This window comes from Trachurus japonicus, chromosome 5, assembly GCF_045865225.1.
Source record: "Trachurus japonicus isolate A0001 chromosome 5, Traja_1.0".
Taxonomy (NCBI): Eukaryota; Metazoa; Chordata; class Actinopteri; order Carangiformes; family Carangidae; genus Trachurus; species Trachurus japonicus.
The window spans coordinates 6,174,254-6,193,556 of NC_140911.1; the positions used below are offsets into that span (position 1 = coordinate 6,174,254).

Here is a 19,303-nt window from a genome sequence, read left to right on the forward strand (position 1 = left end):
CCTCTGGAAGGCATGGTCGGGTCGGACCACTGACGAAACGATACGAATAGATCCATTACGCTGCTAAAAAAAAAAAGCAAGTCCCGCTTCTTTCCGACGTTTCCAAAACAAATCCACACAAACGTCTTCACGACCGTGGGAAATGCAATCTTCATTCCGGCAAAACACCACCGCTTTCTTCCACAGGGGCCGCCAACATCAACACTAAATGAAAAGTCTGTACAGGGGCTTTAACACTGAGATCTCCCATGATGCTCAGTATTTAACATGTGCAAAAAATATAAAGCCTATATACAGTATATATATATAAACTGAAACTCTAACAGTCAAGAAATTTGCACAGATAATCTGTTTCTTTGTTTATAACCATCATCATGGGATGTAACAGTAACAGTGCAGGGCTGCAACTGATGAGTATTTTCATGACTTATTAATCTAAAGGTGAATGTATTTTTTTAATTATTTTATTAATCCTTTTGAAATGATAATCCAAGCATAAATAGATAATTAATTAAAAATCGAATCTTTACAATATTGAAAAACCCCAAGAATCAATATTAGAGCAAATGTCACATGTTTAAATTACTATATTTCTTCCAAGACTGAAACATATTCAAGGCGCTGTTATGAAAAACCAAGAAAACCAGCAAATACTCGATTTTAGAAGCTGGGAAAAAAGTAAATTGTGGCATTTTTTTTTTTGGCTTAAATCATGACACAAACAACAAAGCGTTTGTCGACATTTGATCCCAGTGAAAGTGTCGACTCATTTTCGTTCACACTGTTTGTTTGTTTACTCTGTGTTTTGCTTCTGTTCATCCACGTCGTTCATGCTGCTTCACATCGTCACTTCTCTCCTCTCGACTGCTGCGTCGCTTCACACCCTGGTAAACGGTGTGAGTCAGTTGTTCAAGTGTGTGTCTGTGTGTGTGTGTGATGTGCAAAGATGCTCCTGCCTATCATACTGTACATGTGTGTGAGTGTGTGAGATTTAGTATGTGTGTGTGTGTGTGTTGTGATATGAAGCTTGTTTTGTTGAATCACAGTCACTGCTTTGCCTTATCACTCACTCACTATTCTACTTTCATCAGCAGCATTTTACACTACAGACAGTTTACAGTACTTTATCACACAATATAATGCAGTTGTAGCAGATATAACAACCTTATTAAATATTTATTCATATTTTTGTTAACAGCTATACAAGTCCCTACTGTGTTATATAATGTCTTATAACAATTTGTGTGTCATAAATCACTTTATTAACTGTTTACATGCGCTGTTTACACACACACAGAAGAAATAAAACAATTTATTATATAGGCTACTGAAAATATACAACTGTAGAGAGTTACAGTTTTGCTTTATATCTGCTACAACTTTATTATTGCTTATTTACTGGTCATGTGGTACTATATTTAGAGAGATTATAGAGATAAGTTACAGTGGTGTTCTTTTATTTTATTTCATTTGTTTCTTTGTTTGGACAAACTTTTACATTCCACGAGAGTTTGGTGCCGTCGGTCGGTGTTTGAATTAATCAGCAGTTTGGAGGCTCGACTTCAGACTTTTCTTTATGGCACTGTGCAGAACGAACAGAACTCAAAGGGACACAACAGCGGCCTCGTCGGCCTGAAGCGCAGCCTTCAGATGAATGATTCAGTGCTGCTGCTCATGTATTGGATGAGCACACAGTATCATGTGCTTTGTGGTAGAAACAGTACAGTATTGTTGCTTGATGTGGTTTTTATTTTGAACCCCCACCCCACAGCAAGTGTTTGTCATTGGCTCCAAACTTTTCTCTGTGTGTTTTTATTTATGCCACTCGGCGACGGCGTCTCGTCACCTCGACACCTGGTACTAAACATAAATTTGCTGCCATTTGTTAAAGCAGAATAGAATTATATTTTTGTAAACGATTGTACAATCTGATCAGCTGTGAAGAGAAAGGAAATCGAACTAATCCATCGCTGCCACTTTGCGTCACTCTGGAGGAAGTTTCACATTTCAAATTAAAACCATGATGCACCTCATATCATTTACCAACGACACCCACTCCAGCACTTAATGATGATGTCAGTGTTCATGTAATGATAGAAAGAAGAAAAGAAAAAAAGCCACTTACTGTTCATGCTTTTTTGCAAAAAAGAAATATATTTGGGATTTGTTTTCTTGTTTTTTTTTTTCGTTTGGTTTTTAAACTTAACGCCAGAGGCTTCAAAACAGTTTCTTTATATTCCAACAAATCACTGAACTCCTAATCTGCTCTCAGTAAAAAAAAGACAAAAACAGCTGCAGCTGAAATATATCAATAACCACAACGTACAGCAGTGAGTAAAGGGTCGTTGCATTGGATGTATACTAACAGTATGACTTGAAGTTTTCGTATCTTGTACTCTTTTACATGACTTGCTAAACTTATTTATTTACACTTGCTAGTGATAGTGAAAGAATGACATGTTGTTAGCTGAGAAATAACAACATAAACTATGGTATACATATAGATCATTGTATGTATATACAGTATTGTGTTGCCTTATTGAAGGAGATGTATTATGTTTTGTGTGAATAAATACAAAGTCTAACTACAGATGAAAGCTCATTTTTATTGGCCTGTTACTGGAAGTGGAAAGTTTATTCAAACACATAATGGAAGTGTACGATTTTAAAAGTATCAATATTTCCTGACAGATAAAAGAGAAAAACTTAAACTGTTATGCATAAAAAATAAAAGTGGGCATTGATTTTCTATCACTGGATTATTAGACTGAGCCATCCATGCTAAGTAAACTTGTTTCTGGTCCATGTGGAACTAAATTTAATTTACATTAGCCTACATTACTTTTTACTGTTAAGCTTAATTTGTAACTCTAAATTCAGAAAATAAAGCAGGTAAAGTATCATAAACTGAAAGAACACTCACATAGAAGTACTTTGAAATGCATTTCACTGCAGTATGAGAGAAAATATGCCCATTATTATAGCATTTGGAGACAAAATCATGTTGATTTGTTCTTTATTCTGACTACAAATCGATTAGAAAACTCGTTTTTGAAGTTATAATGAGGCGTTGGACGATTAAAGAGGATTTATAAAACCAAAAATAAAATGTCAAGCTCAGATTACCGTGTGTTCAATTGATTTCTGTCACTCATTGATCTCTGGAGGGTTTTTCTCTAACAGGGCTTTAGATTTAGCTCCTTGTCTCTTTCTGATGCCGGGCTGCAGCGATCGCTCACTAACTGTATTTAATCAGCCTGAATAAAGTGAATGTGTCCTTTTAATGAGTCTGGTCTTAAATCCTCTGCTCCAGTTCCAGGTCTCATCCAGCAGGGGACACACTGTGTTTAGGTGTCAGACGTCCTGAGCTATTATTGTACTTAACTCCAACTGTGGAGCAGAAGCCGCAGCTGCATACAGATGAGGGATTAGAGTTTGATTTATTAAAGTCTGTCGTCCTGCTTTTCATCCATTTAATTAATTATATCTTGAGTTTAATATAGAATCAAGGAAACAGAAAATAAACAGTAGGGTCGTGTAAATTAAAAAGTTTTTTTTTTTTTATTGTGTAATAGCTCAAAATAGAATTTAACACATTTATCACTTCTGGATCACTGTTTATGCTGAAAGAGGATGAGACAGGAAATCTTGGACGAGTGTACTACTGTACTGTCTGTGCACTGCACTGCACTGCACCCAGTCCAAGGTACTGAAAAAGCTAAGCAGACGAGGTTGTTTATACATCAATCACTTAGATTTACAGAGCCCAAAAACAAGCAGAGAGAGTTTCATTCACTATCGGTACCAGTTCTCAGGTGCAAAGTGAAGTTTTCATCTGCATGGAGGGAAAAATACTGTATGGTTCAGTCTGTAGTTGTAGAACATGGAGACAAGGAAACATGACAAGAAAAAATATACCCTGGAGGTCTGAGCTGCCCTTCCTACTCCTCCTCCTCCTCCTCCTCTCTCTGTAGATACCTGTGGATTGGATTGAATCAGGTTTTCTTCAGCTTCAGTTTTTTGCAGCAGCTCAGACTCAGTTTTTTTCCCTCCTGTGCAGGAGGAGTTTGATTGTCCACTTTAATTTCCCTCGTTAGGGGGTTTTAGGCATTTTTTAATTATTTTTTACAATACATCTTCACACAGGAACAATATATAGTTTATACTGTATATAAAATAAATACAAATCTCTCTCTACACCACTTCTCTTATCTATGACTTCTTCTCTCTTCAAGCTGTGATTTTCACTTTTTTCACATTTTGTGTGTTTTTTCCTTTTCTCTTTTGTATTGTCTCAGCAGTCCTCGTTTATTAAAGGTGTTTTTTTCTTGTTCTGCTTTGGCTGATGCTCGTCGTCGTCATCGTCGTCGCTGTCGCTGCTGCTGCTCTCCTCCGTCTTTTGTTTGACGATCAGCGCTGTGGGACTTTTGTTGACTTCCTGGAGGAGGGTGCTGTAGATTTTGCCCGCGCCCTCGCTGGGCCGAGCGTCCCAGCCCTGTCCCGCCAGCAGCAGCAGGATGAGGGCGAGGAGCAGGAGCGTGACGGCGGTGGACGTCAGCTCCGGGCTCAGCTGCAGCCCCCGCTCGGGCTCCGGGACGACGTCCTTTGTCCTGAAGGAGACGCACTGAGGCTTCCGGCTCTCCCTTCTCGATCTCCTGTTGACACGCTTGGTGGTGGCGGCAATCGCCTCCTTGCCGATCCCTAAATGTAGACACACGCGGTAAAACGTCTCTGCCTGCAGGTGGGTCAGGTTGAAGCTCTGCGTGCCGGCCAGGACTCGCGTGGTGTACGTGGGCGTGTTGGAGTAGACGGCTTGCCAAGACAGGCGAGTGGAGGGGAGGTTGCGTCCGCTCCGCCAGGACAGAATCGCGTAATACCGTCCGACTTCCCTCACCTCCAACCTGGCGTCCACGCTGAATAACGGCGGCGGGCGTCCCTTCAGCAGATTTGCGGACGATCCCCTTCTCCTTTTCTTGTCTCTGCCGTGCACGCCCACGGTGACGCTGCGTGTGTCGGCCCCCAGCGCGTTCTCGGCAACACAGGTGTACAATCCCGCCTCGCCGGGGGAGACCTTGTTGATCTCTAGAGTGCCTTCGGGCAGCAGCCGGTAGTGTTTGGACGGGATGCAGGGAGGATCGGCTTTAACGGGAACACCGGAGGCGGATGTGCGGTTGAATCCTTCCAAGCTGTGGCAGAGAGCCGGAGCCGCCGCTGAGCCTCCGGTGTCGTCGTGGCCGCGTGCCGGACCGAGTCTCAGCCCAGAGGGAGTCACCCAGAACAGCTCGGGCGGCGGATCTGAAAGACCTCTGCAGTGCAGAACCAATCTGCCTCCCTCTCTGACTCCGACGTAGGACGGGAGGGAGCTGGTGGGGATCAGCGGGAGGCAGGAGGCCGACATCTCCCTGGAAGAGACCTCCCTCACCCTGCGCGCTCTCAGCTCCGGCGGCTCGGAGCACAAGGTGGCCTGCGGTTGGATGAATCGCACCACCCGAGCCTGAGGAGTCGGCGCGTCCGTCGTCGTCGGCGCGTCTCTGTGCGTCTCAGCGTCGGCGGCCCAGTTGAACAGGCAGTCGCATCGCAGCGGGTTGGAGTGTAGGCTGATCTCCTGCAGACTGGGCAGCGAGAGCATGACGCGGCGGTGCAGAGCGCTGAGCGAGTTGGAGTTGAGCATGAGGCTCTCCAGCCGGCTGAGCTGCAGGAAAGCCTGCGGGTGGATGTAGGACAGACGCGGGTTGTTGGTGATCTCCAGCTTGGTGAGCTCGGGGAGATTCTCCAAGGCGGCTTTCTCGATCGACACCAGCTCCTCCATGTTGTTCAGGCCCAGCTCCTTCAGGTGGACCATGTCCCGGAAATCCCCCGACTCGATCAGTTTGATCCGGTTCTTGTTGAGGTCGAGGAACTTCAGTCCCGGGACTCTCCTCAGAGCCAGCGTGGGGACTCTGGTCAGCAGGTTGTCGTAGAAGGAGAGACTCTCCAGGCCGTCCAACCCGTCCAGAGCTTCTTCGGCCAGTCCTCGCAGACCCATTCCACCGAGGACCAAACTCCGGAGCGACTTCAGAGCCAGGAATCCCTGCTCGGGAAGCGCCTCGACGGGGTTTCCCCCCAGCATGAGAACCTCCAGGCGTGGCAGAGCCGTGAACCACCGAGGGTCGACGGTGGCGAGTCGGTTGTTGTTGATGTGAAGGCGCAGCAGCGAGTCCAGACCGGCGAAGGCTCCCGGCGCGATCGTGTGCAAGTTGTTGTGGCTGAGGAAGAGTTCCTGCAGCGCCGGCAGCGAGGAGAAGGACGCCTCGGGGAGGTGAGCGAGGTGGTTCTCCTCCAGGTGCAGAGACAGCAGCGAGGGCAGCGAGGAGCTCTGCGTCACCGACCCGACGTGGCCGAAGCGATTCTGCGAAAGGTCGAGGTCGGTGAGGTTGGGGAGTCTGTGCAGCGCGGCGGCGGCGGCGGCGTCGAGCTCGGACAGGAGGTTGCTCTGCAGGCGCAGCGTGTGCGTGTCCGGGGGGATCGGCGCCGGCAGCCGGGTCAGCAGCAGGTCGTTGCAGTCCACGGTGGGAGCCTCGTGGTACGCCGAGTCAGGGGAGAACCACGGCTTGATCTGGCACACGCACCGCGCCGGGCACGACACGGTACGCCATGGTAGCGCGTGAGGTAGCGAGCCCACGACGACACCGACGAACACACACAGGAGACACTGCGACTGAAGAAGAAGCGCTAAAGTCGGCCTCATAATCCTCGCAGGTCACAGGAGCTAGTTCAGACGAGGAGGAGGAGGAGGAGGAAGAGGAGGTTATGAGGAGCTGAGATGAATAATTTGGACCAGAGAGAGGTGTGCAAGTATGTGCAAAGTCGTGTTTTTCACGCTCTCAAGGTGTGTTTGCAAACTGTTACAGGTAGGACAGACGGTGGTTCTTCCCCTTGGTAGCGAAGCTCGACTCTGCTGCTGCTGCTGCTGCTATATTATCAAGAATGGAGGTGTAACTGTGACGGCAGTGACAGAACAGACAGAGGCTGCACAATCGCTCTGTAAATGGCCGTTTGTTTGTCACACCATCGATCGATCTCACATCCTGGCCGCAGGTGGAGGACTCACAGCTCGCAGCAGCCGGGCGGCTTCACTGTCGTCATGTCAGGAAGAAGAGAAGAGAAGAGAAGAGAAAGAAACAGAACGAGGTTTAGACAGAAACAAAGAGACGCAAGACTGAATCTGTTGGTAGCACTTTAGAAATAACAATTAATTGCGTCATAATGTCTAGAAATAGCCTAGTAATGTTGATAAATATAGCCAAGAAATAATGATTGATTGCATAGAAATAGCCCAGAAATATCGGTCAATTGAAATTGACTTGGTTGAGAAAAATTCTTTCTAGCCTATTTCTTGACATTACTATGCAATTTATTGTTATTTTTTGGCTATTTCTTGACACTATCACGTAATTAAGCGGCCTGTAAATTAAAGGGTTACTCCTTTGCAAACCTGTAACCTAACGTGCATGACATCACTTCCTCCCGCTCAGGAAGTCCACCAAAATAAAATGAAAAAAGGCAAATGGCTCATACACAACATATTAAACTAATACGTTACTTTCTCAGAGAAAGGAAAATAAAGTGACTGAAAAAACATGTTGCACATCTGCATTTTACTGTAGCAGAACATGTGGTCATGAGAAATTAAAGCAGAAGTAAGCGATCCGGTCGTTTTGGGTAATGCTGCGTTCCAGGCAGGCTTTTGAAACCGTAAATTAAAGCTTCAAGTCACGACTTACGACTTTGTAGCGTTCCAGGCAACCCACTCGTATTTTTCCGACCTGTTTTACCTGTGAAAGTCACTATAACGGCCACTCGTAACTTCCGACCCGTGAACTCGTACCAGATCGAACTGGTGCGACTTCACAGGTCGGAAAAACACGAGTTACGGGTTGCCCTGAACGCACCATAACGTCTTGTCAGTCGACGGAGTTAGCAGCCCCCGCCCTCGTCATGGATCTATTGGTCCTCGTCCCTACGTCACCACATTCACGTGCATCCCTTGGCTGCACACACAGCCCTTCATGCCGTTCTCTCTCCTCATTGGATAAAACTTGTAGGATACGATAAAAGTTTTCTCCTCGGCTCAGAGCAGAGCAGAGTGACTGACAGACCCGTGTTTCGGTCCAAACACTCTATGTAAGTGATTGCTGTCGGAAGATATAACTATTTAAGACTTATATTAACACAAAAATATCGCTTACTTCTGCTTTAAGACATAATAAGAAAAAAAGAGTTAGAAAGAAAGAAAGGAGGATGAGTGAGGAAGAACAGATAGAAAAGCAGTGCTGTGCTCTGCTGTTACAGGTAAAATATGCAGGAATGATGAAATCATGTAGCATGTTAATATTTCATATCGGTACTTCACCCTCAGCGCCTGTTATAACGTTGCGTCCCACAAATGTTATTTATTATGCAACAGTTAAAAAGACCCCAAGGATCTTTCATATTATCGGCCTTCTGCATGTACTTTAGGTTATAATAGGAGCGAGGCTGTGTGAGCGGAGCTGCTGCTGCTGCACACACACACACAGCAGGGTTACATCAGATTCTCATATTTCATGCTCAGTTTCTACACAACAAGACGGTTAAATGAACTGGTTATAGACATTTCTTTTGTATCCAGCTGCTTTTGAAAACTTGTTTTGATTTTATAAAAGAATAAGTCGGATTCAGGTTCGTCCTTCCAGAGAAAAAGAAAAAAGACACAGAACTGAAAGCGAAGGTCAAAAAATTTGGATTTAAATCAATTAATGATTTTGGCAGTTAGTTTTCCTAAAATCTGCATTAATTGATTTTTGGGGGGTTCAATTAGCTCAGCTCAGCAGATCGTCACTGGAAACTGTTGCCAGGTGTAACTGAGGAGAGCAGTGGACCAAGACACCAGTATGGAAATGTAATATATGCACATACATTGTATTTTCATATATGAAAATGCATATAAAGTAAAAACGTATGAGTCATATATGTAAAAATTCCATATGAAACCAATAAGAAGTTGAAATAAAAAACCTAATTTCACCATATAAATGTGTTTTTATAATACATACTCTAAACATATAATATATATCTTTTTTTTTTAAATAAATGGCTATATATAAGTAACATGAACATGGAGTCTATTACTGTAGTCACTTTTATGTTATATTATGTCATAATATATACACTATGCATGACTTAGCCAAACCAAAGCCCATTGACATATGTTAATGTTATGCATGTAAATGTATGTTAATATAAGCACAGGCACATATGTTGTGTCAGCATATATGATTTTATATGTTGCTTCAGTACATTTGCATATATAAATTAAGCATTAAGTTTTAACATACTGCACATTATTGTATTAACATATAGGCTAATGCCATCTGAAATTGAATTATGTAGGTATTTTCTATACATATGTTAATTGATATACAGATATATATAGATATTGTATGTTGTACGTGCAGGACGACATGCTGCTGCAGAGCTGAGTGACGTTTCTCTACAGGTTCAAACAGGAAGTTATTTTAAATTGATATAAATACCACTTCATGTGTCTCCACCGAGACACACGTCCGTGTGACGACGACTGAGCTGCTGCTTCTGATTTGGTTTGTGAGGTTTTTACTTCATAAAGTTAAAGTGACAGTACAGTTGTGTTGGTTTCAGCCCATTAGCTCTGTGTCGTTGGTTTGGACGGTTTTAAAAAGAAGCAGCAGCTGCTTGAGTCTTCACATCACTCAGCTGATCCTCCTCCGAACTGTGTTTTTTTGTTGTTGTTGTTGTTGTGCGGTTGTGGTTCTGTTTGGGGTTTGGAGATGGGGGGGTTATTTCATTGGTAGGCTGCAGACACCACCCACACACACTGGTTTGTTTTTGCGGGAAGCGTTTAATGTGAATTAATTCTACTCTCCAGTTAATGCAAATCAAAAAAGAAAAGAAAATCCCAGATGTCGGTCATGGTAACGACACGCATACAAATGAAGTGTCTAAAGTCTCTAAGTGCACGGTCATCTTCATGTTAATGCAATGAATTCTGGGAATGAACTAACTGGTTTACAGTAGCCTATCCCACTGTACTCACACTGTAGCCTACTGACAGTGACAGGAGAGTAGTCCTCTTTCCTCAAGGACATTTAGGCTAATGGAGTAAACACTTTTAGAGAGAGATGTTATTTCCTGAATATTATTGAGATGATTTTAGATTATTTAGATTTGATCCACTGGACCCATATTTAAGTTTTTTTTTTTTTAATTGTTGCTTAAGAGCTAGAATAAGCACAAACAATAATAAGATTATCATTGCTGTCAAATAACACACACACACACACACACACATGCACATGCAGAGAGGCCATGTAAGGCTTTACTGCACAGTTGCCATGGAAACAAACGTCCTATCCTCGTTCTGTTTTGGTGTTTTGAGATTTTAGTTTCTTTCTGGAATTTGTTCTTGGTCCAATCTGTGAAACAGTTGATGAAACAACATCAACAACAACAGATTTTTTTGTTTTTCTCCATCATCGTCTCAAAAGAAGAAGACGAAGAAGTCCATGTCCTTTTTTTTCTTTCTTTTTAAAAAAATCTATGTTATTAGGTTGTTGTTGTTTTAAACTTTAACCTTTATTGTCTCATTAACAGTTTTTCCCCCTTTCTGCCACTTGAGGGTTTGCTCTTTCTTACTCTTCTATCAACCATTCACTTTCATCTCCACTCTCTCATCTTTTCATATGCAACCTGCTCAATAATGGATCCATCATTTAATTTTGATGCCCCCCTCATTTTCTTTCTTTTTTTTTTTTGTCATTTGCTTCTCTAAAGCATCACAGCGTTCAGGAAAAAGCAGAACCGTGTGCTGCTGCTACTGCTGCTGCTGATACGTGCACATAAAGGACTTGTGTTGTGCCGCCACCGCTGCAATTTGAACGATTCAGAATGAAATAAATCTGTATGACTCAGAGGCTACTTAGCTGTCTCCTCTTCATCTTTTCACTGAGGATAAATAGGGAATATTATTTTTTCTTTTACCTACATAGCGCCTGTTATTTCTCCCCCCACCACCTCCGTCTTCTCCTTTGACTCAGGGTTCTTTGAAAGTTTCGTAGACGGCTGCACCACCGTGGCTCACATGGTTATCAGAGCAGCAGCTCCCCGGCCGGCCACTGAAGGATGACTAATAGTTAGAGAAAAAAAGAAAAAAAAAAAAAAGACAAAGCTACACTGACCTTAATCCACAGTCTGAAGTAAGTGGCCCTGAAGTCAACAGTCTGCAGGAAGAGGGAATTTTACCTCAAACTTCATGAGTTCACTGAGTTTATTTATAGATCTCAGTCAAAATAATGATTGAAAAATGCGATTAAATACTGAAAAGCTCTGCAGGAAATGTTAAAGTTCCTCTCTTTATTGATCTAAATGGTATTATATTGATTTTTATCTGATACTAGGCACCCGAGTTTGACATTTAAAAGAGAAATACAGCAATTTGGGATGCACTGAGTGAGTGCAGGAAACTACTTGTGCCAATGATCAACTATATTGATTTACTGTAGTGTTTCAATGTGCACACACCAGTTCACCACAATGCAGTGTAGTTTTTTCAGTTCTCTTCAGCAAATTAATCAGAAACTTTGATAATCAAATACATTTTCAAGCAAAATCTTTCTGTTTGTTGCAGCTTCTCTTCTGTCAGGATTTGATAACTAATATTGTTGGGGGTTATATTGATTTGACGAATCATAACTCAGAGTTTTTCCAATGTGCAACAATGCATTAAATCCCTGCATGTTGTATTTCACATCAACGTTAATTACTTGATGCCACAACAATTTGTTTCTCCAGTTCGTAACTCATTAAAAGACACGACTCAGCACGACTCAGATATTGTCTCTTGGACTGTCGGACCTTCAACATCACCTCTCTGTCCATGTCTCTGCCTCACAGATTCTCCTTCACAGCCTGTTTTGTGCTTTATTCTCTCATGCACGCACGCACACACGCACGCGCACACACACACACACACACACACACACACACACACACACACACACACACACACACATTAGTGGATGTGTTTCCCTCCCACACACTCAGCAACCTGTGCAGAACCTCCACTACAACCTGCACAGACTCTACACTGTAAAACAAAGCTTCATCAAGACGACACTGTGTTGTTACAGTATCTCTTAGTTTCCTGACAGTTTGTCGCTGCGTGTGCTTACATCAAACTCTGCAGCATCTGAGATGTTAATGTTTATGTTCATGTCTGTCCGCTGCTTTAATGAGAGAGAGAGTGGATGTAACGCACACTAACAGACGATCCTACACAATGACACGCACAAAAACCTCTTTGTAACTTTTTAAATGTCTTCTGGTGGAAGTTTAAAACTAAACATCTGCTTTACTTTCAATTGCAACTCTAGATTGAGCTAGTAATTAATTAGATGCTCATCTCTATCCTCTAATGAGCAATAACGTGTAAATCAGTGGGTTGAAAGTTTTCACTCTTCTCCTTCATCTTTCCATTTATTTGTTTTGTTTTGTTTTTTCCAGTGCAACAGGAAGAGAGAGCCACAGTCAGAGAAGCTTTTTCAGATGAAACAGGGATGTCTTTTAGTGGGAGGAGGAGGAGGAGGAGGAGGAGGAGGAGGAGGAAAATGGGAATGGAGTAGAAATGCATGTTTTTTATGAGATGGTCCATTGCATAAGGTTTGTTTTTGCTGTGCTGCTACGACACGGAGACACTGCAACAGGGCGGAATAGAAAGAGGGAGAGAGAGAGGGGGAGAAAGAGAGGGAGAGAGGGAGGATTTAGAGAGGGATGGATGACAGAGATAGAGGTGCTGGATGCAGATCCCCAGAAAAAAAGAAAAAGAAAAAAAGAAGCCCATAGACGCATCGCCCTGCAGCTGAATCTGTTCCAGCAGCAACACAAACACACATATACACAAACTTATGATTTACCCCCCTCCTCTTTCTCTCTCTGCCAACACAGACCCCCCCTCCATCCCTCCATCCCTCCATCCTTTCACTTCCCTCTCCGTGATTCTCCATTTCACCTGCCTCCGTCACCTTTAGAAGCTGCACGTCCTGTTTTACTTCAGTCAGTCAACACATCTGAATGTTTTTCTTACCGCAACAGAAGCGACGACTACATCTCTCTCTCTCTCTGTCTCTCTTTCTCTCTCTCTGTCGTTTCTTGGCTGCTTCATTTGCTGTCAGTCTTTTTTTTCTCTCTCTTCTTTTTCTTCTCCTCTCTCACGTGCTCGGATGTTGCTGCTGCTGCTGCTGCTGCTTCTTCGTCTTCCTCTCCCTCACAGTCACACGTTTGTGGATCTCTTAAGATTCCTGAAATATAACTTCCCTGCTTCTTTCTTTCTCGCTCTCTCTCTCCAGAGCTGAAGAGAGAAACTGACACAGACCGAATCTCTCTCTCTCTCTCTCTCCACCTCTCCCTCTCCCTCTCTCCCGCCAGCTATAGAGGAGATGAGGTGTGTTCTGCAGCAGAGCTTCTGTCCCTCTCATCTCTCTCCTCCTCTCTTTCTACTGCCTGCCTGCCTCACTCTCTCACTCTTTCTCTTCCTCTCTGTGTCGCAAAGCCAAAAAGGAAAAAAAAAAGAAAAGAAAAAACACCACTTGCTTTAGTTACACTGTGTTATATTGATGAGTTTTCTCTGCAGCTCTTATAATGTCTGGGTCAAACTTAAGCAGCAGAGATGTTGACACTCTGACATGCAACCAGAGTGAGAGACTTTTCTTTTCCTCCAGAGCTGTGTCTCCTCGTTTTTTGTTGTTGTTGAGCTTGAACTTGTTGAATTTCAGTCTCTGCATCATTAACTGCTCCTGCAAGGTTTTAATTGGCCTTGTTTTAATGGTGTTAAAGAGAGGAAGCAACATGGAGAGGAAAGGGATTTTTTTACTCTGAAGGCCTGAGGTGGAAACAGTTTTTCCAAGTTGTTTATCACGTTTCTCTCGATGCATTAGTCTCGTCGTTTCTTCTGTTTTGAAGTCAGAACAGCTCCCGACAGCTTCTTCTTCCTCTATAATTTCTCTTTAATGCCACATTGACAGGTGCTTGCAAAGTGCTGATAATTTATGTATGAAAGAAAAGTAATTTGGCCCAGTGTGTGTGTGTGTGTGTGTGTGTGTGTGTGTGTGTGTGTGTGTGTGTGTGCAGACAATGAAAAGCTCCCAGACTCACTGCAGCAGCATGTATACATTTTCAATAACCTCACCGTGGCTCTGTGAGGAATAACTCATGTCATTACTTTGGCTATGCTCTGAAAAATGGAGGAGGCAATACAGTTTGACTGTGGTGGAACGGACTGGAGGTGTAACTCTGCTCTGTGATTTGCTCCGGGCTGCAGCAATACGGCAGTAACATGATAAATAGCATGCATGCAGCATTGTAAAGTAATCCCCTGTGGGTTTTAGCTCTGGAAGTAAAAGAAGACACTTCACACTTTATAGAAATGGTGTGTCATAAAAAAAAGAGAAAAAAAAAGAAAAAAGGCAGGTGCAGGCTGGAGTGGAGCTTTGTGGCGAACACAGTAGCACCTGCACTTCACTTACAGCCGTGAATTACGTTAAAGTATTGAGAGGAAATGTGACCTGAAGCCCTGAAGCAGCCTGTCGGAGGAACGCAGGGAGAAGATGACGGTTCAGCTTCACTCAGATGTGTTTTTTTTTTTTTTTTTACCACCTGCTGTGAATCCAGCAGCTCCAGATCCAGAAAGTAGCTACAGAGTTCAGATCAATGACTATCAATAAGAATAAGAACGGCTTTATCAATTATTTGTCAGTGTCTTTTACTGTATATTTAAGTATTAAAAACACGTTTCCTGACTATGAAAATGAAATGTGAAATCGTTGCTCCGGGTCAGAATCAGTGCCTTCTATTGGCTGTAATGATGATCATGTGATCAAAACAGGAAGTCAGGTTTCACCGTTGACAAAGTCCTGAGGTCTTCCTCTTCTTCTCCCTCTTTTTCTTCTACTTTGCTGTCGGCTTTACCTTCTCCTTGACTATTGTAACGATGTCTTTACAGGTCTCACTAAAAAGTCCATTAGACAGCTGCAGCTAATTCAAAACGCTGCCGCTCGAGTCCTAACTAACACCAAGAAAGTGGATCATATCACCCCAGTCCTCAGATCACTGCACTGGCTTCCAGTTTCTCACAGAACAGATTTCAAAAATACTGCTGATGGTTTACAAAGCATTAAATGGTTTAGGGCCAAAACACATCTCTAACCTCCTGCTCAACTATGAGCCGTCCAGACCTCTCAGATCATCTGGTACTGGTCTTCTATCTATATACTTAGAGTCAGAGGTAAACAAGGTGAGGCAGCATTTAGTTTCTATGCACCCACTATCTGGAACAAACTCCCAGAAACCTGCAGGTCTGCCAGAAGACTTTCATGTTTGCTGACGCCTTTCATTAACTGCACTGTAACATTATTCTGTTATTTTATATCTTTTTTTTTTAGTTGTTCCGTCTCCCTTTCTGTTTTACTTCTTTTTATATCTGTTTTAATTCTTTCTCTTGTCTGGTTTTAAATAATGTTTGCTTTTATTTTGCTAATATGTAAAACACCTTGAGTTGTCTTGTTGCGGAAATGTGCTATACAAATAATCTTGCCTTGCCTTGCCTTCTTCTTCTTCTACTTCTTCGTCTTCTTCATCTCCTTCTTCTTCGTCTTCGTGGTCTTCTCCTTCTTTGTCTTCGTCATCATCATGTCTTATTCTCCTTCTTCTTCCTCTTCTCTGTCTTTGTTGTCTTCGTCTCCTTCTTCTGCTCCTGTTCCTCGTCCTTCGTTTCCTTCTTCTAGCTACTAGGAACTGTGTTTACAATGTTCCTCTTCTTCTTCCTCTTTGTCTACATCGTCTTCTTCTTCGTCTCCTCCTTCTCCTTCTCCTTCTTCTTTTTCTTCTCCTTCCTCTTCATCATCATACAAATGGAGTGGCTACTAGGGGATAAATAAAGTCTGTATCTCTCTATTTACTGTTTGGTCCAAAAGCGTTGAGATAAAAGACCAAATTCATTGAGTGTTATTTGAAGTGTGCGCGATTAAACATTCAGATTCAGTGTGAAGTGACACGACATCCCATCTTTACTGGGTCAAACGATGTCGGCAGCTGATAGAAACCCACAGGAGAGCATGAATCTTTTATTGCAGCGCTTGGAGAGAAGATTGTTAGATTAAGTGCTTGTTATGAGGGAGTAAGTGGAGCTATATGAGAAACACAGCATCTGGTCAGCGAGGACGACGACGACGCAGCGATGCTCAAACAAACAGAACATTTGATTTTAGATTTATAGAAAACACAAGGTCTTTTCTGAGTGTGTTTGTGCGCTTGTGTGTGTGTATTTTTGTACGAACATCAGCTGAGAGCAGAGCGACTGTGGAGAAGTTTCCTCCGATATCAGGTAGATTTCAAGGACCCATGCAGCTCTCGTCCCTTTTTTCTTTTCAGTAGAGTTCACATTTAAAGTAGTGGTGTGGTGAGAAGTGTATGTGTGTATGTGTGTGTGTGTGTGTGTGTGTTGAGTGGGTGTGTGCTAACTGAAAATCATGCAGAGTGGTAGTGAGAGAAAGAAAATGAGGATGAAGAGACGCTGCAGAAAACATGAAGAGAGGACGTGAATTCAGCTTCACTTATTAGTATAAAGCCTTTTTTTTCAGCTTTAGGGCTCATATTAGTAATGTGTGTGTGTGTGTGTGTGCGTGTGTGTGCATACATGTCAGCGTGTGCATGTGTGTGTGTGTGCAGAAACAGTTGGACTTGGTCTCTAACGGCTTTCCCCTTCATTTGCTCGATTCATTCAGGAGCCAACACACAAAAGCTCTCACACACATACACACACACACACACACACACCCACATGCCCTGCTGACTGAAAGGCAGCGAGGATAAGTGGTAGCTCACTGAAAGGAAGGGAGCGAGATGAGGTCGCCATAGCAACACTGGGGGGTTGTTGCTTTTATTGGAGAAAGAAAATCAGGCTCTGCTTATCCTCCTATCTCTCACTCCTCACTCACTCTTTCATGTCCTCCCTCTCTCTCTCTCTCTCTGTGTTTGTCTCACCTTTCTTTCTTTTTCCCTGTGTTCGTCTCTCGGCCTCCGTGGGCTGACGTCAACAGAAGATGTGAAAATTCAAGTCATGTCTGGGTGTTATAAATTCCTCCTTGGCTGGAGATACAGTAGCTACGGCGTTGCACGACGACGCTGCAGTTAAAATAGTTTGAACCGGGGCTGTGTGAATTGTAAAAATGTGAGCGTGAGCGAGTGAGTCATATTAGAAGTCGATCCTCCTTTCCTTTGCAGCGATTCTAATTTACACACACGGACACTGCTCTTTTGCACCATGTGCCAAATTCAGATCATCTGGACGTGAGTCACATCCAGTGATGATAATTTGAGTAAAACTGACTCTTTGCTTCCTGTAAATCTGCACAGAAGTTTTTTGTTGTAGAAACAAGGGACACAAGATGCATTTATTTTTTTATTTTAATGTTTGTTTAACAAGGTTGTAACTATACAACGTTGGCACAGAAAATGGGAAAATGTGATGCATATAAGATGTCTATATAGCTTCAGCTAATTTGCAGTCTTTGTCCCTGGTGGTCAGGCTTTAGAATAGTTCAAGTTCAAGTTAGCACATTTAAAAACAATCGTTGTTGACTGAAGTGCTGTACTACAAGTCATATCAGACACATAATATCAAAACACATTCAGACTCCAGTTCCACATGCATACACAAATAAACAGTTCCACAGCATACATAACTGAGAATAGAATAACATAATACTGAATACAATAAATGCAATGATAGCTACAAATACAGTAAATAGGTACCATGAATAAATAAACACAGCTGCAGTTCTAAATTTCAGATGAAAACACATGACATTGCATGACAGCCCATAATGACACATGACATCCCAACAGGTTGCATGCGAAACTGTTGCACCATCTCTGTCTCTCTCTCTCCTCCTGTTTTGAGCATTTGGATTCAGTTCACAGGTCGAAACCGTTTCCCAGCTGGACCTGCATGGGAACGCTGAAGGACTCAAGGACGAGCCTGTCAGCCCGCCTGCTTGCCACATTACAGTTTGAACGTCTATATATGTGTGTGTGTGTGTGTGTGTGTGTGTGTGTGTGAGTTTGTGTGTGAGAAAGAGAGAAAATGATTGAGAATTTGCTGCCATGGTGACAAGCTCAGCAGTATCTAATAGCAACGGGTTGTTGAGAAGCCAGCGTTCCCTTTTTTTGGTGATGGAGGGGAAATGAACAGCGAGTGCGCCTCACATTTTATACACTGTGTTCACAGTCTGTGCAGTGATATCATTATTTTTATTTTAATTATGGATTCAAAACACAACAGAAAAGCACTAATGTCTAATTTAATGTTTTTTGTTGTTGGTTTTTTTTTGCATCTTAAACGTGTTCGCAGACACCAGAAACAACCACACACCACACACACAGTGCTGCAGAGTCTGAGCCCACTGCTAATTGTACAACTTAATCACAGCAGCTTCTCCCTGCTGGGAAAGACCTGAAAATAGAAATGAATGTGTTATAATTAATCACAGAGCTGCAGTGTTGAGTGCAGATGGACGGACAACACAAACACAACAGGATTAAACGCGATTAATCACACAATCCCTCTGTCACATTTCAACTATAATGCACAGTATGTGTGTGTGTGTGTGTGTGTGTGTGTGTGTGTGTGTGTGTGTTATGCAGCTGTGTGTGTGCGCTGCGTGGGCGACGGCAACAGGTCTGTGTTTATCTGCTGTCGTTGCCATAATGAATGAGACAGAGACAGAGAGTTTGAGGTTCAGTAAGTTCACTAAAATTTATCTCTGGAGTGAAAAAGACGATGTGTGTTGTTGTTGTTGTTTTGGAGATTAACACGTTAGAAAGTTGTGATCATTGTGGAAAAAAGCACAAGTCACGACTGGAGAGGGAATGAAGCTGAATCAGGGGTAAAATAGTCTCTCATTCTTTAACAGCTTCTACAAAATGGAGCTGGTCTCTGCACAGCTCATCGCCTCCCCCTGGTGGTGAGATGGGACACAGCACAAGGTCTTAATACAGTAAAACATAATCTTTTTTATTTAGTTATTTTAGATGTTTGTTCAACATGAACTCATTTGTTTCCTCCTTCCATCTGCACTCACATGTCTTATGTAAGCTCAGTCTTGTTTATTTGTTTAGCTGTGCTCTAGAGTACTAGACTCACTGGGGTCCACATTTAAAAACAGTACATTTAAAACACACATCTACTGTACAA

The 19,303-nt window shown here is 42.8% G+C and overlaps 1 protein-coding gene across 1 annotated transcript; it reads right to left on the reverse strand.

Moving 5' to 3' along the window:
* Nucleotides 1-3,492: 3,492 nt before the first annotated feature.
* Nucleotides 3,493-6,939, reverse strand: LOC146986930 (leucine-rich repeat neuronal protein 2-like). The gene has a single exon (XM_085775807.1). It carries the CDS (start codon nucleotides 6,725-6,727, stop codon nucleotides 4,295-4,297), a length of 2,433 nt encoding a protein of 810 aa, XP_085631933.1. The 5' UTR covers nucleotides 6,728-6,939; the 3' UTR covers nucleotides 3,493-4,294.
* Nucleotides 6,940-19,303: the final 12,364 nt, after the last annotated feature.

What these genes read in the sequence shown, in the direction of transcription:
- LOC146986930 (XM_085775807.1), bottom strand. Translation starts at nt 6,727, where the DNA reads ATGAGGCCGACTTTAGCGCTTCTTCTTCAGTCGCAGTGTCTCCTGTGT.